General features: G+C 44.9%; 1 protein-coding gene across 1 annotated transcript in view; it reads right to left on the reverse strand.

The window, feature by feature from the left end:
- Positions 1-16,325, reverse strand: part of bcat1 (branched chain amino acid transaminase 1) — a 77,104-nt gene that overhangs the window by 12,881 nt on the left and 47,898 nt on the right. The window contains exons 8-9 of the mRNA XM_043713391.2: positions 3,557-3,642; positions 2,844-2,984 (exon numbers count right to left, since the gene is read on the reverse strand). Of these exons, the coding sequence (XP_043569326.1) occupies positions 2,844-2,984; positions 3,557-3,642 (227 nt within the window). The remainder of the gene's footprint in view (positions 1-2,843; positions 2,985-3,556; positions 3,643-16,325) is intronic.

Raw genomic sequence — 16,325 nt, forward strand, 5'->3', positions numbered from 1 at the left:
AGGGAACACTGCTGTTATCTGTTCTTCAGCCTTTTTTTCCCAAAAGGGAGAAGGGCTTGTGGGGCAACCAGCCCGGAACAGATCATTTCAGGCCTTAGCTGTGCACGGAATGAGACTTTCAAAGTCAATCTCTGGTGAAGTGATCTCCCATTTGTATCAAATGGGCAAGACAAGGGTAGTCCCTGAATGAATCTGGGCAGCACACCACACAAAAAAAAAATTGTTCTATTCCAGCACATTGTGCTCAGTGTAAAGTCATGAAACATAAATCGTCAGTGCACAGAATTCAAAGCACAAAATTGTCATTAGGCCCATCTAATCTATGTAGCCTCCTACATTCACTGTCTCTTCCCATTCCATGACAGTCTGCTCCCTTTTCACTGTATCAAGCCTCTCCTTAGATGCAACAATCTAACCTCTGTCATTTCATGTTCCTTCTTTGGATTCACTCAAGAAACATCTTAATTTCAATCTTCTCAACTTTGTTTCCATTTCCCTTATTGACACCTCATCCCTCCCCTCTCTAACTCTATAATCTCCACCAGCCCCACATCCCTCCACAATGTCCACACTTCTCTCATGCTGGCCTTTTATAAACGCTTCATCATTGATGGCCGTGCTTTCAGTTGTCCTTACATCTCTCTGCCTTTGTAACTCACATCCCTCCTATAAGACATTTCTTCAAACTTATCTCTTTGACCAAACTTTGGTCCCTCACCAACTTTTATGGATGCACCATAGAAAGCATTCTCTCCAGGTGCACAATGGCCTGGCACGGCAACTCTCTGCCCAGGACCATAAGAAACTACAGAAGGTTGTGCGCGTTGCACAGACCACCGAGGAAGGCAATCTCCCACCCATGGACTCCATCCATACTACTCATTGCCATCGAAAGGCCGCCAACATAATCAATTAGCTATCCCACCCGGTAATACACCCCTACAAACTTCCATCAGGCAGAAGATACAGAAGCTTGAACACGTACCAACATGTTCAAGAATAGCTTCTTCCTTGCCGTTATTAGACTGCTGAATGGACCTCCCTAACTTCAGACCTAATGTTGATCTTGCTGTTGTGCATCTCCTGTGGAGCCGTAACCTCCTTTGCCTTGCTCTGTCCAAGCACTCTAGAGTCTGTCATGTCCTCGCTTGCTATGATCTGCTAGTACTGCTTGTAAAAGAAAACTGTTCACTGCACTTAGGTACATGTGACTACACCAAATATATCAAATTATCTGCCCTAATATTTCCTTATATGACTCAGTACCAACTTTGTCTAGCTTGTATTTGCTCTGATGAAAATCACTTAAACTCTTGGTTAAATCAAATGGCAAACACTGGTGTCTTGACATTGTGTTTAAGGCACTTGACAACCTGTAGAGTACTTAGATCCTTCCCTTTCAAAATCTACTTCTTTTCATAAAGCTTTGCTCACTTACTCGCCTTCTTTATGTGATTGGACATCAATTTCTTCTGATGCGTCAATGAAGCACTTTGGTATTTTTCATTATGTTAAAGATGCTGTATGAAAATAAGTTGGTGTTGATTTGTTTCTACTTAACCTGTAACTATTTTAAATTGCTTTCCATTAAGATCAGCAAATATTCTGCCACATTTATTTTAATCGGATCCTTTGCTCAAAAATAGGAAACAGAGGGTGGTGGTGGAGGCTTGCTTTTCGGATTGGAGGTCTGTGACCATTGGTGTGCTACAAAGATCGATGCTGGGTCCACTGCTTTTTATCATTTATCTAAATGATTTGGATGCCAATATAGGAGGTATCGTGAGTAAGTTTGCAGATGACACCAAAATTGGAGGTGTAGTGGACAGCAAAGAAGGTTACCTCAGATTACAACAGGATCTTGATCAGATGGACCAATGGGCTGAGAAGTGGCAGATGGAGTTTACTCTAGATAAATGAGAGGTGCAGCATTTTGGTAAGGCAAATCAGGTCAGGACTTATCTATTTAATTTTAAGGTCCTGGGGAGTGCTGCCAAACAGAGACCTTGAAGTGCAGGTTCATAGTTCCTTGAAAGTGGAGTCACAGATAGATAAGATATTGAAGAAGGCATTTGGTACACTTGCCTTTATTGGTTAGTGCATTGAGTATAGGAGTTAGGGATATCATGTTGTGGCTGTACAGGATATTGGTTAGGCCACTTGATTCAATTCTGGTTTCCCTGCAGTTGGAAGGATGTTGTGAAACTTGAACGGTTCAGAAAAGATTTGCAAGGATCTTGCCAGGGTTGGAGGATTTAAGCTACAGGGAGAGGCCAAATAGGCTGGGGCTACATTCCATGGAGCGTCTGAGGCTGAGGGGTGACCATTTGGAGATCTATAAAATCTGAGAGGCATGGGTAGGTCGAATAGCCAAGCTCTTTTTCCCCAAGGTAGGGGAGTCCAAACTAGAGGACATAAGTTTAACGTGAGAGGGAGAAGTTTTAAAAAGGACAACCTTTTCACGCAGAGGGTGGTGCGTGTATGGAATGAGTTGTCAGAGGAAGTGGTGGAGGTGGACACAATTATAACATTTCAAAGGCACCTGGATGGGTATATGAATAGGAAGAGTTAAGGGGGATATGGGCCAAACGCTGGCAAATGGTACTAGATTAATTTCGGATATCTGGTCAGCAGGGAAGCGCTGGGCCAAAGGATCTGTTTCCATACTGTACATCTGACTCTGTTGCCTCTTAACGTGCCTCCTTCTGCCAGATTATGTGAGGGTAGTTGATATCTGCTGAACTACGCTTTCATATGATGGGTGGACTGCAGTCATCCCTCTCAAACATGGGCTAAAGCTACTTTGTCAACTTACAAAGAACAAGATGCCTTGTGTTTCTCACCTCGCCCTGATACAGGATCTGTGATACTGGACACAAGGCACAAGCAGTTCCTGAACCAAACATCTCCTTGACCCGGTTTTGCTTTGATGCATTGACGAGTTCCTTCATTGTGACAGAGCGCTCTTCAACCTTGAACTGATTCTTTGTTTCAGGAAAATAAACATAAAAGCAATTAGGTCCTGATCATCGGTGCTTCCATCACTAATTAAGCATCCCTGCTGAATATGTGTGTGATCACTAATGCAAAGCACCTGCAATTCAAGACACATTTGAATCGTTTGCTACGAGTTAAACAAAACACACGCATTTTCAATCAAAAACTGAAGCCTACCAAAAAATATTTCATCCAATATTTACCCCAATGAGGTGCAGGATGTGAACAAATACATCAGATTAAGGTGACTCTTCGATCAGAAATTGAGTCACAATGTTTACTACTCTACAACATCAAGACCATAAGACATAGGAGCAGAAGTAGGCCATTCAGCCCATTGAGTCTGCTCTGTCAGGGCTGATCTGATAATCCTCAACTCCACTTTCCCCCATAACCCTTGATTTCCTTCCTGGTTAAAACCAGATTGTGACTCTGACAAGCATTACATTAATATTTAACATTCGTATCAAAATTAAACAGAGAGATTAGCAGATAACAGAATAGATGCCACTTGAAGGTCGTGAACGTAACACTCTTTCATTCGGTAATATTTACTGACCCACTTGCGTGTAAGATCCAAAATGCTTTGTCTCACTACTCCAGGTAATATCACGCCATCTAGTGGTGGTGTTACCAACTCTTCCTCTGGAGAACAGAACAGATTGTACACTTAAGCAAATATATGTACAGTAGGAAGACTAACACACTTGAGTCAAGGCTGAAATAATTCCAAAAGGCTGGTATCCCATCACTGACACACATGCATAGTCCTTGACATGATCCAGCTCTGTCAGAGCCAGGTCTCAGAGTGAGCAGAATCTCGGATACTCCCATTCCTATCTGTCAGCCAGGGCACCCTGGTTGGACCAGGTAATAGCCCCAGTCAGTGACCTTGTTACAATCACCACAAAGACATGCAGTGTACCAGAAAAGATATCAAATGGCAGACCAGCTGGACAATTCTGCTTCATTTCTTGCAGCTTTTTAAAATGCACTAACACCACCGACGCCTTTGAAAGAGCTATGCAGTTTGTGCCACACCCCTGCCCTTTCCCCATAACTTTGCAAATGTCTTCTTTCCCAGTATTTGTCAGAATCCCTTCTGAAAGTTACTACTGTATCTGCACACAGCTGTCTTTTAGTCAGTGAATCCCAGACTCTCGAACAGATTACACTGTTAAAAATAGATTCTCCACTCTAATCCATCTGTCAGTTAGCTTAATTTCTGATGATATTTATGTCTACCCTAACAAAATAAGGACTTCTTGTTTGTTTTCAGAAATTTCGACAGGCATTTCAAGTCAAATCCTAGCCTGGGCAGTGCCTGGTTTCTCATTTTTCTCCATCCTTCACTCTTCTATGGGAAGCGGGTATCACTAAATGGTAAAGGCAGCATCTCTTGTCTACCCCTCACTGGCTCTGAACTGAGTGGCTTGCCAAGTCATTAAGAGTTAACAATTTTGGGGCCAGGAATTACATGTCAGCCAGACCTCCTTCCTTAAGGGTGTTATGAATCAGAGATGCTTTTTACAACAATCAATAAAACATTACGGACACCATTACAGAGAGCACTTTACATTCTAGATTTATTCAATTAATCAGAACTTTGCAACCTGGTGAGGTGGATTAATCCACCTCCCCAGAGCTTTAGCCCAGACTTGTGGAGTACCAGAGCAGTGACATATCACTGGGCCACTATCTATCTGGTAAGCAATGCCTCCATTCTCCCGCTCTTCAGAATATCGTACATCAACATTTGACAAAGATCGACAGGGTACAGAAAAATAAACTACATGCATTATTAAGATGGCTGTGTGTTAATTTCTAACAATTGGAGAGATTTGGATTCTGTCCTCACTCAAACATTCAGTGACCTATTCCCAGGCCTCTGGTGATGCATTTCTTAGTCCATGAGCAGAATGGCCAAGAATGACTCAATTGTTTGATTATTTTTTTCTTCTCTCTCTGTGAGGAAGCCACCGCTACCTGCTTGGTAATTATCAAAGTACACTGCCACATGCAGAAAGCTTACAGCTGGATTAGTGACAACCTTGGCACAGAGGTAGTGATCCTGCCTCTAAGCTAACAGGTCAGGGGTTCAAATCTCAATCCAGTGATTTATGTATGATCTAGACTCATGCTGTGGTGCTGCGTCACCACTTCGGGTGACACATGCCCTCTCATATGCTTATAGAAAGGTGCTGTTCAGAGAAAAGCCCTTTTTCTGACGGCCTGGACATCATTTATCTCTCAACCAACGTTATAAACTTGTGGAATGCAAAATACTGCAGTTGCTGGAAGTCGGAAGCAAACACAGAAAACAGTGGAGAAACTCAGCAAGGTCTGGCAGCATCTGTGCAGAGAGAAACAGAGATAACGTTTCAAGTCTGATTCGGCTCTTCTTCAGAAAAGAAACACTGAATGCATTTCACATGTTGGGAATGCAAGGGAGGCAGCACTGAAGAGGACTCGAATCAGACGTTAGCTCTGGATCTCTCTCCAGAGATGCCACCAGACCTGCTGAGTTTCTCCAGCACTTCCTGTGTTTGTATTATAAACTGATTATTTAGCCATCACCTCACTTCTGTTTGTAGGACCTTGCTGCATGATACAGCACTTCAACAGCAATTGCAGTTCACCGTCTGGACAACAGATGTCCTGCGCCTATGAAAGGTGTTAGACAGGTTTTTTTTGTTTTTGATTACAAATTGTCACCAGTGTGAAGATTTAACCCACCATCAATTAGGACAAATCATGGTTTGTACCACAGATGCTTCGAGAATGAGTAGTCATTGGGTCTGTTTTCCAACTGGCCATGCCACTAATGTTATAAAGGTTGAGAATAAGAGAAAGTGATGGGACACCCGCACCAACCAAACCCACCGCCCTGTGGCTGTACACTTTAATTCCCCCTCCCACACTGCCCAAGGACATGCAGGTCCTGGGCCTCCTCCATCGCCAAACACTAACCACCCAACGCCGAGAGGAAGATCGCCTCACCTTCTGCCTTGGGACCCTCCAACCACACTGTGAATTTCACCAGTTTCCCCATGTCCCCTCCCCCCAGCTTATCCCAGTTTCAACCTTCCAACTCAGCACAGCCCCTTGAACAGTCCTACCTGTCTAGCTCCCTTCCCGTTTATCTGCTCCACCCTCGTCTCCGACCCATCACCTTCACCCCCACTTTCATCTGCCTATCGCATTCCCAGCTACCTTCCCCCCATCCCCACCCCCCTCCCATTTATCCCTCAGCACCCCTTGGCCCATAAGCCTCATCCCCGATGCCTGAAACATTGACTCTCCTGGCCCTTGATGCTGCCTGACCTGCTGTGCTTTCCTAGCACCATACTCTTCGACTAAGGGTAGAGAATGTATAGCTAAGGAGAGGAATCTATCCATCACTGCTCCTGCCTCTCGATGTGAGAACTCTGTCTGAAAGATTAGTTGAAGCACATCCCACTGTAGCCCTGCAAAGGAACCTGCCAATCCCCATTTTAGAAAGGAAGAATTTGGAGGACTCTGGAAAACAGCAGGCAGGGATAAGCACATAGTGAGCTGGTGTGCTCTTATATGAAGGAGCACAAGTGAATTGCCAGAGGGTTCAGAAACAATTGACCAGGATGTTGCCAGGAATGGGAGGTGTTTGCGACATAATAATAGACTGGAAAGACTGGGATATTTTCACAGGAGCATTGGAGGTTGAGGGGTGACCTTATTTGTGGGCGGCACGGTGGCCCAGTGGTTAGCACTGCTGCCTCACAGCGCCTGTAGACCCGGGTTCAATTCCCGACTCAGGCGACTGACTGTGTGGAGTTTGCACGTTCTCCCCGTGTCTGCGTGGGTTTCCTCCGGGTGCTCCGGTTTCCTCCCACACAGTCCAAAGATGTGCGGGTCAGGTGAATTGGCCATGCTAAATTGCCCGTAGTGTTAGGTTTAAGGGGTAAATGTAGGGGTATGGGTGGGTTGCGCTTCGGCGGGTCGGCGTGGACTTGTTGGGCCGAAGGTCCTGTTTCCACACTGTAAGTAATCTAATCTAATCTAATCTATTTAGGTTTATAAAATTGTGATGTGACGTAGATAAGGTGAGGGGCAAGGGTCTTTTCTCTAAGGTGGGAGAGTTAAAATCTAAGGGGTGTACTTTTAAGGCTTGAAGAGAAAGATTTAAAAAGGACATGAGGGACAATGTTTTTACACAGAGAGCATGTGGAATGAACTGCCCGAGGAAATGGTGGATGCTGGTACAGTTACAACATATAAAAGACAAATATGGATAAGTACATGAAAAGGAAAGGTTTGGAGGGATGTGGGCCAAGCGCAGGCAGGTGGGACTAGTTTAGTTTGTGAATGTGGTAGGCGTGGGCTAGTTGTTCCAAAGGCTCTGTTACCATGCTGTATGACTCTTTTACACCTGAATACAATCGAACATTCAATTAATGTACCATGAAAGGTGGGATCTGTGTTCCACCTGCCTGTTCATATTACTCAGTATTCAGGCAACATCTGACTTGGCAGAGGAAAAGGATTAAAAAGGTATGGAAAGCGATGAGTGCAAGGTGAGCACATGTAAATGGCCATGCATCAAATCAGGATGCTTGACAGGTTTCCTATAACCAGCAGAGAGAGGGGGCTGTGCCAGAGAGCCCGATGTACTGTACTAGACTGTCCTCTTTCACACACAACTATCCATGATACACCCGTGTGGCACTGTTATCAGTCATTCTGACCCACTGTCTCCTTTAACGTGAGTTTAGCATCCTGATAGTGTGGAAGCAAGCCCATCAAATCCACACTGACTCACCTCCCTACCTGATCCCTGCTCTTCCCATGGATAAACCACCTAACTTGCTCATCAGGGGACAATTTAGCATGGCCAACCCACTGAACCTGCATATCCTTGGACTGTGGGAGGAAACCAGAGGAAACCCACACAGACACAGGGAGAATGTGCAAACCCCACACAGAGTGTCGCCTGTGGCTGGAATTGAACCCAGGTCCCTAGTGCTGTGAGGTAGCAGTGCTAACCACTGAGCCACCGTGTCCCAGCTCCAGACAGAGTTGATGACCCTGCAATGCTAGTCTGCTTGATATACCAACAAAATGGACAAGAAAAGCACAGGAACAGGAAGGACTAATTCACCTCTTCAGACCTGTTCCACAGTATCTTAACTTCACATACAAACTCTTTCGCTATATTCCTTGATACACTGTCACAACTGGAGTACTGTGTGCAGTTCTGGTCTCCAAATTTGAGGAAAGACATTCTGGCTAGTGAGGGAGTGCAGCGTAGGTTCACGAGGTCAATTCCTGGAATGGCAGGACTACCTTACACTGAAAGACTGGAGCGACTGGGCTTGTATACCCTTGAGTTTAGAAGACTGAGAGGGGATCTGATTGAGACATATAAGATTATTAAAGGATTGGACACTCTGGCGGCAGGAAACATGTTTCCGCTGATGGGTGAGTGCCGAACCAGAGGACACAGCTTAAAAATATGGGGTAGACCATTTAGGACAGAGATGAGGAGAAACTTCTTCACCCAGAGAGTGGTGGCTGTGTGGAATGCTCTGCCCCAGAGGGCAGTGGAGGCCCAGTCTCTGGATTCAATTAAGAAAGAGTTGGATAGAGCTCTCAAGGATAGTGGAATCAAGGGTTATGCAGATAAGGCAGGAACAGGATACTGATTAAGGATGATCAGCCATGATCATATTGAATGATGGTGGAGGCTCAAAGGGCCGAATGGCCTACTCTGGCTCCTGTTTTCTACGTCCTTATTACATTATTCTCAGGCGACAGTGTTCAGCAGATGCACAGATAAACTGTACACTTCCACAGGACTTTTACACAATTCAGTCAAAGTGACTGCAGTAAGCATGCCTGGAGCTCAGTATATAATACAATCCCTACACAAAGGAGGAATTTGAAGCTCAAACCATCTCAAAGAGACTGCAGGATGTAAATAACAGCGCAGAATCACGGGCCTCATGCAGAGGGAGCTGAGTTCGGTTCCTGCAAGGTTTCTGCTTAAAATGGTGAAGACAACACATAAACAGACGAGACATCTCACAGCATTGAAGGGACTGAAGGACTGGCATTGTTGCCTGCAGTCTGGAATGGCTCAGCTCTGGCCAGTCGGTGCATCTCCTCCCAATTTTAACTGTGACACTGCATCCCTTGCATTCCCAACATGTTAAATATACGGAGGCGCCTATCGAAGGATTCAAGGGCTGTTTTCAGCACCGGGTTATCTGATTATGCAAAACCAGGTGTCAGAATGAATAGAAAGCATTCCTCTACGTGAACGAGAAATTAAACTTGCAATTTCTGGTAGGCAACAGTTTTGATTTGAGATTATCTAAACCCCATGATAGGTGACACTCCTTCTGCTGCCTTGACATTCCGTCTGATAAGAGTAAGGATTGTCTTGAGATGTTTACCTGCACCAAGAGGTGCATAATCAAAGCAAATTGTTCTTAAGCTGCAGCAACCCATACTCTAAGCCGGATTTCCTGTCTGCATCCACGCTGCAGCAGTTAGAGAGCTTTCTGTGGGAATGAAACATTGCATAGTCTCAAGGGGTAAATATACATCTGATCAACTACATTTCTGAACCCTTGCAGAAGGCTTGGTTTACAAAATGTTTTACTCTCCCAGCACCAAATCTGGATCTGTGCAGGACATTAGAAAGGAAGACTGTGGAATCGCAACTCATGCCTTTCACAATCTCAAGATGCTCGAAAGCCCTTCAGAGCCACTGAGTTCTCAGCTCAGCCATTTTCAAGAGTTACTCAGTGTGAGACTCAATAGTTTGATGACAGAGGAAAGGAAAACTGTTTACACAGAGGATGGCACACATACGGAATGAGCTGCCAGTGGAGGATATGGACTAAGTGCAGGGAAATGGGGTTAGTGGATGGACATTTTAGTCGGCATGGACCAGTTTGGGCCAAAGGGCCTGTCTCCGTGCTGCAGGACACTCTAATTCCATGACTCTAAATAACCTAAATAGCTAATTTACATTACACCCTGCCCTAACCATTGTGGTAAAAAGAATCCTAGAACATCTGGGAACAAACTTTGCATGTCCAGTGGTGATGCTGTTGGAGGTGGAAACTGTATACAGTCATACAACATGAAAACAGACCCTTCGGCCCAACTCATCCAAGCCAACCAGGTTTCCTCAACTTAATTAGTCCATGCTGTCTGCATTTGGCCCATATCCGTCTAAACCTTTCCTATCCCGAATGTTTTTTATTTAGAAAGAGTTGGAGAGATTTTTAAAAATTAATTCACAGCATAGGGGCATCATCACATTTATTGCCCATCGGCAATTGTTCAGACCAGGTAAGGACATTAGTAAACAAGATGGATTTCATGACAGTCAACACTATCACCATTAGGCCAGCTCTTTATCCTAGATTTTACTGAATTCAAATTTCACAGTCTGCCATGATGGGACTCCATGTCCCTGAAACACTGGCCTGGGCCAGGTTGCTAGTCCAGTGACACTGCCACTCCCTCCCCTAAAGACCAGATGGGTTTTTACTATAACTGACAATGGTCACCATTGAGCGATCTTTCCATTCCAGAGTTTGCTGAATTCAAATAGCACCGCCTGCCATAATAGGATTCAAGTCCAGATCCTACATCAGTGTCTTGGGTCCTGGATTGTTAGTACAATAACACTATCACTGCGCCACTGCCTCTCCCCATAGTGGGAGCAGAATGAGAGAACTCCATGTCAGGATGTATCCTGACACATTTTCATCTCCGAGGGATCTTGGCAGAGCAGGGATCTGACCAGCACTGGCAATGGATAGCTAATTAAGGTCAACCACGCCCCTACTTGGGTGGCACAACTGGCAATGCCAGCACAGTCTCCTCAATGATAGATAGGCTCCTGCCGTTGCCTCAGGGTGGGAGGGGTGGTTGAGGGCACCCGCGCCTCCTTTGAATCCTTCCAAACCCGAAGCCACAAGGGACCAATGAGGCTCCTCCTCCCCAATTTGAGAAGTTCTGGGAGACATCTTTGTGTATCCTTGCGGTCTCCCACCTACACTGGCAATGCCTTCCTCTCCCTCAGGCACAGGCTCACCCTTCACGGTTGCATGGGACCCCTGGCTATTTACTCTCTGCCTGCGAATCGATTGCACAGACACCTTCAGGGTCATGACCTGCAGTTAGACCCATCTCCAGGGCCCCAACACCACCCAGTGGAAATGTTCAATCTTGAACACAATTCTGAAAATCTACTGAAACTTTTTAAAATCAAAAGGAGAAAAGACTCGCATTTTTGCAATGTTTTGGCCTCAGGATGATCTACTCTACAGCCTTTCGACAGTGTAGTTACTGTTTTAACATAGGAATGGAGCAACTAATCAAATATTGGTCAGTAGTATTTCCCTGTTTTCATGAATATAGCCAAAGCATCCTTTCGGTTTGCATGAGGACAGTAGCTGATGTCTCCATTTGATAATGTATTAAAAAGACACAATCGCTAATCGTGAACGTGTTCAGGGGCAAGGAGGGGGTTTGAAATAGACAGCCCTCTGACTCAAGAGACCCTGCTGCTCCTTATAGTGATTGTAGTGTGGCCAACCAGCTGGACATCATTGAATATGGAGTTCCCCAATTGGGGCTGTTACAATCACCTTGTTACAATCACTGCACGACTAGCTGAGAAAAGGCAAAACCTTCACTCAATTCAAATCAAAGCAGCACCACTAAAACATACTGCCTTCTAAGAGGTTCTGCAAAAGTGCTGTCCGGATTGAAGGGGAAGGGATAGGCAGATCCTGGCTGAGAGACAAACAAAATCACCGAGAGCGGGCATAAAGGCACTGCCAGCCCAAGGCAGATAAATCAGATCAAATCAGATGGCTGGTCTGTGAGCCGGTCTGTAGTTGGATGCCTTGAGCTTTATAACCTCAACAAAATGACAAAAGTCGAGATTCAGAGATTGTGAGAATTTGTTTCCTTTTAAAAGACACATAGTGTGGTTCGGCCATGGAATTCTTTATTACAAATGGTAGCGGATACAGAATCTTAAAAAGGAAATATTTTGTCAAGAGCATTTTTGATATTGGCATATTTTTGAAAATGGGCAACGTTTCTGAAATGGGCAAATATTTTGAAAAGAGAAAAACTTTATAAAGGCTATGTGTGTGTGTACCATGAAATACTGTCAAGGATTGTGGTTCTGTTCACCGAGCTGGGAATTTGTGTTGCAGACGTCTCGTCCCCTGTCTAGGTGACATCCTCAGTGCTTGGGAGCCTCCTGTGAAGCGCTTCTGTGATCTTTCCTCCAGCATTTATAGTGGTTTGTCTCTGACCCTTCCGGTTGTCAGTTCCAGCTGTCCGTTGCTGTGGCCGGTATATTGGGTCCAGATCGATGTGCTTATTGATTGGATGTGTGGATGAGTGCCATGCCTCTAGGAATTCCCTGGCTGTTCTCTGTTTGGCTTGTCCTATAATAGTAGTGTTGTCCCAGTCGAATTCATGTTGCTTGTCATCTGCGTGTGTGGCTACTAAGGATAGCTGGTCGTGTCGTTTCGTGGCTAGTTGGTGTTCATGGATGCGGATCGTTAGCTGTCTTCCTGTTTGTCCTATGTAGTGTTTTGTGCAGTCCTTGCATGGGATTTTGTACACTACATTGGTTTTGCTCATACTGGGTATCGGGTCCTTCGTTCTGGTGAGTTGTTGTCTGAGAGTGGCTGTTGGTTTGTGTGTTGTTATGAGTCCTAGTGGTCGCAGTAAGCTGGCTGTCAGTTCTGAAATGCTCCTGATGTATGGTAGTGTGGCTAGTCCTTTGGGTTGTGGCATGTCCTCGTTCCGTTGTCTTTCCCTTAGGCATCTGTTGATGAAATTGTGCGGGTATCCGTTTTTGGAGAATACATTGTACAGGTGTTCTTCTTCCTCTTTTTGCAGTTCTGGTGTACTGCAGTGTGTTGTGGCCCTTTTGAATAGTGTATTGATGCAGCTTCTTTTGTGTGTGTTGGGGTGGTTGCTTTCGTAGTTCAGGACTTGGTCTATGTGCGTGGCTTTCCTGTATGGAAATCCTATACAATGGATTCGCCAAAAACGGATACCCGTGCAATTTCATCAACAGATGCCTAAGGGAATGACAACGGAACGAGGACATGCCACAACCCAAAGGACTAGCCACACTACCATACATCAAGAGCATTTCCGAACTGATAGCCAGACTACTGCAACCACTAGGACTCAACAACACACAAACCAACAGCCACTCTCAGACAACAACTCACCAGAACGAAGGACCCGATACCCAGCATGAGCAAAACCAATGTAGTTTACAAAATCCCATGCAAGGACTGCACAAAACACTACATAGGACAAACAGGAAGACAGCTAACGATCCGCATCCATGAACACCAACTAGCCACAAAACGACATGACCAGCTATCCTTGGTAGCCACACACGCAGATGACAAGCAACATGAATTTGACTGGGACAACACTACTATTATAGGACAAGCCAAACAGAGAACAGCCAGGGAATTCCTAGAGGCATGGCACTCATCCACAGATTCAATCAATAAGCACATCGATCTGGACCCAATATAACGGCCACTGCAACAGACAACTGGAACTGACAACCAGAAGCGACAGATTCAAACCACTACAAATGCCGGAGGAAAGATCACAGAAGCGCTTCACAGGAGGCTCCCAAGCAATGAGGATGTCACCTAGACAGGGGACGAAACGTCGGCAACACAAATTCCCAGCTCGGTGAACAGAACCACAACAACGAGCACCCGAGCTACAAATCTTCTCACAAACTTTGAATACTGTCAAGGACTTAAACAATTTCTTTGAGACAAACTTTCAGCATGTAGAAAGATATGTCATCTCTCTGCGACCTACCAAGAAAACACAGTCAAGATGACAACCTCAATTTTTGCGTGTGTTTGTTTTAAAACAATAGCTTGCACTTAGCCCACCCTTTTGAGTATAGCTCCCTGAGGTGGCTGACAGGATTGTTATCAAACAGATCTTGTCACTGAGATACACGAGGAGGTATCAGCTCGGGTGACAAAAAGTTCAGTCAGAACTGGTTTTAAAGGAGTGACTTAATGGAGGAAAAAGACGTGGAGTGGGCTAGGGAGGGAATTTCAGAATTTGGCTCTGAGGCAACTGACAGTACAGCAGCCAACATTGGGGTGTTGAATATCAGGGATGCGCAGAATTGGCAGAGCACAAATATCTGGAGAAGGTTAAAGGACCGAAAAAGATCACAGTTAGGGGGAGTTAAGGCCATGGCAGAATTTAGATCCAAGGACATAAATTTTAAAATTAAGGTCATAAATCATTAAAGACATAGGACAGTAGGACAGGTGGATAGGGTGGTTTAGAAGGCACATGGGATCCTTACATTTATTAGTCAAGGCACTCAATACAAGAACAAAGAGGGTAAGATGAAGCTGCATATGACATTAGTTAGGTCACAGTCGGAGAACTGTGTGCAGTTCCTGTCACTATAGGAAGGATGTGATTACATGGGGTGGGGGGTGGGGGTGCAGGGTGGTGCAGAGGAGATTCACCAAGACGTTGCCTGTGCTGGAGCGATTCAGTTCTGAACTGAGACTACATAGCAGGTGATGTTCTCCTTAGAACAGAGAAAACTGGAAGGAGGATTCTCATTGAGGGGCACAGATAGGGAGAAAGCGACTGTCTGTGTGGAGTTTGCACATTCTCCCCGTGTCTGTGTGGGTTTCCTCCGGGTGCTCCGGTTTCCTCCCACAGTCCAAAGATGTGCAGGTTAGGTGAAATGGCCATGCTAAATTGCCCGTAGTGTTAGGTAGGGGGGTAAAGTAGGGGAATGGGTGGGTTGCGCTTCGGCGGGTCGGTGTGGACTTGTTGGGCCAAAGAGCCTGTTTCCACACTGTAAGTAATCTAATCTAATCTAATCTAAAAGCCTCCACAGTAGCAGCCATATTGACAGCACCAATTTAAAGATAAGAAGCAGAAGGTTCAGAGGGGATTTGAGGAAGACGTTTTCATCCAGAGGGTTCTGGGTATCTGGGGCTCATTGCCTAAAAGTGTGGGAGAAGCAAAAACCCTCAGGATATTTAGACATATTCAGATCAACACTTGGAGTGCCATTGCATACAAGACCACTGGGTCAAGTGCTGGAAAATGGGACTGGAACATCTCATTTGTTTGCTGACTGGTGCAGACACAACGGGCTGAAGGATCTCTTTCCACGCTGGAAAGATTCTATCACTCCACATCGAAGCCAGTGCTGGTCAGTGAGCATAGAGGTGATTGGGATAACAGGATTCAGTGTGAGTTAGAATGGCAGAGTTCTAGGCAAACTCAGTTTTATGGTGGGTGCAAAATGGGAGACCAGGCAGCAGGACATTAAAACAATCAAGCTTTACGGTATGAAGGCAAGGCTTTCCACAGCAGTGGAACTGCAGCTGGTGGAAGCAGGCAATTCTGGTGATGGAAAACATCTAAGCAGTTTGTAATTCAAGTTACACAAAGCGTCCTTTTATTCCACTCTAAACACTTGGGCATTAAGTCTGAATTTTCCTTTAATAGCTGGGATGACAGACAGATAAATATGGTTGCAGTGAAAAATCTTTTCAGAACGTGGATCTCACAGTACTGTATTGACCTCAAAGATGTATTCAGACTTTGATGGATTGATGTTTGAAATGTGCAAATCCCAAAGGAATTATTCCAGCGATAACTTTCACAGTGCCACGGGACAATACATTGTCGAGCTAGCTTAGTGCATTATAACAAGTTCGAAATAAAATACACTTGTTTCCCCCATAAGGGACAAGAACACGTTCAGCTTGTTTCAGCTTCAATTAAGATGTATTGAGTCCTTACTGGGACTATGGGTGGTTGATCACAGATACCTGCCCTTTCGACTGTGCATGTACAAGTCAGCTGCTTTTTCTGTGGACAATGCAAATCACACTCAACAGATCCAAGACTAAATGTCAGTGTTGTCCCCTGTCATGTTCAGTATGCAGCAGCAACAAGTTGAATTTAAAAAAAAACACCTTCAAAACTTTTCAAGGTGCTTCCCAGGATCATTACCAAATAAAATTTGGCCCCCAGTCACCGAAGGGGATATTATGGTCGATGACTTATAACTAGTTGAAGGAGGAAGGTTTTAAATAAGCACCTTAGTGTGAACAGAGACAAGCAGGGAGAGAAATGCAAAGTTCAGGTCCTTGATATTCTGAAGGCTGGACTATCAGTAATGGGCCAACACCTTTATAAAGCAGCCAGGTACAAAGAACAGAAATATGCATTTACACAGCACCTTTCATGACAGAAAGCACTGAAGG

This window comes from Chiloscyllium plagiosum, unplaced genomic scaffold, assembly GCF_037043375.1.
Source record: "Chiloscyllium plagiosum isolate Xiang-an unplaced genomic scaffold, Cpla_swu_hap1 HiC_scaffold_23, whole genome shotgun sequence".
NCBI lineage: Eukaryota > Metazoa > Chordata > Chondrichthyes > Orectolobiformes > Hemiscylliidae > Chiloscyllium > Chiloscyllium plagiosum.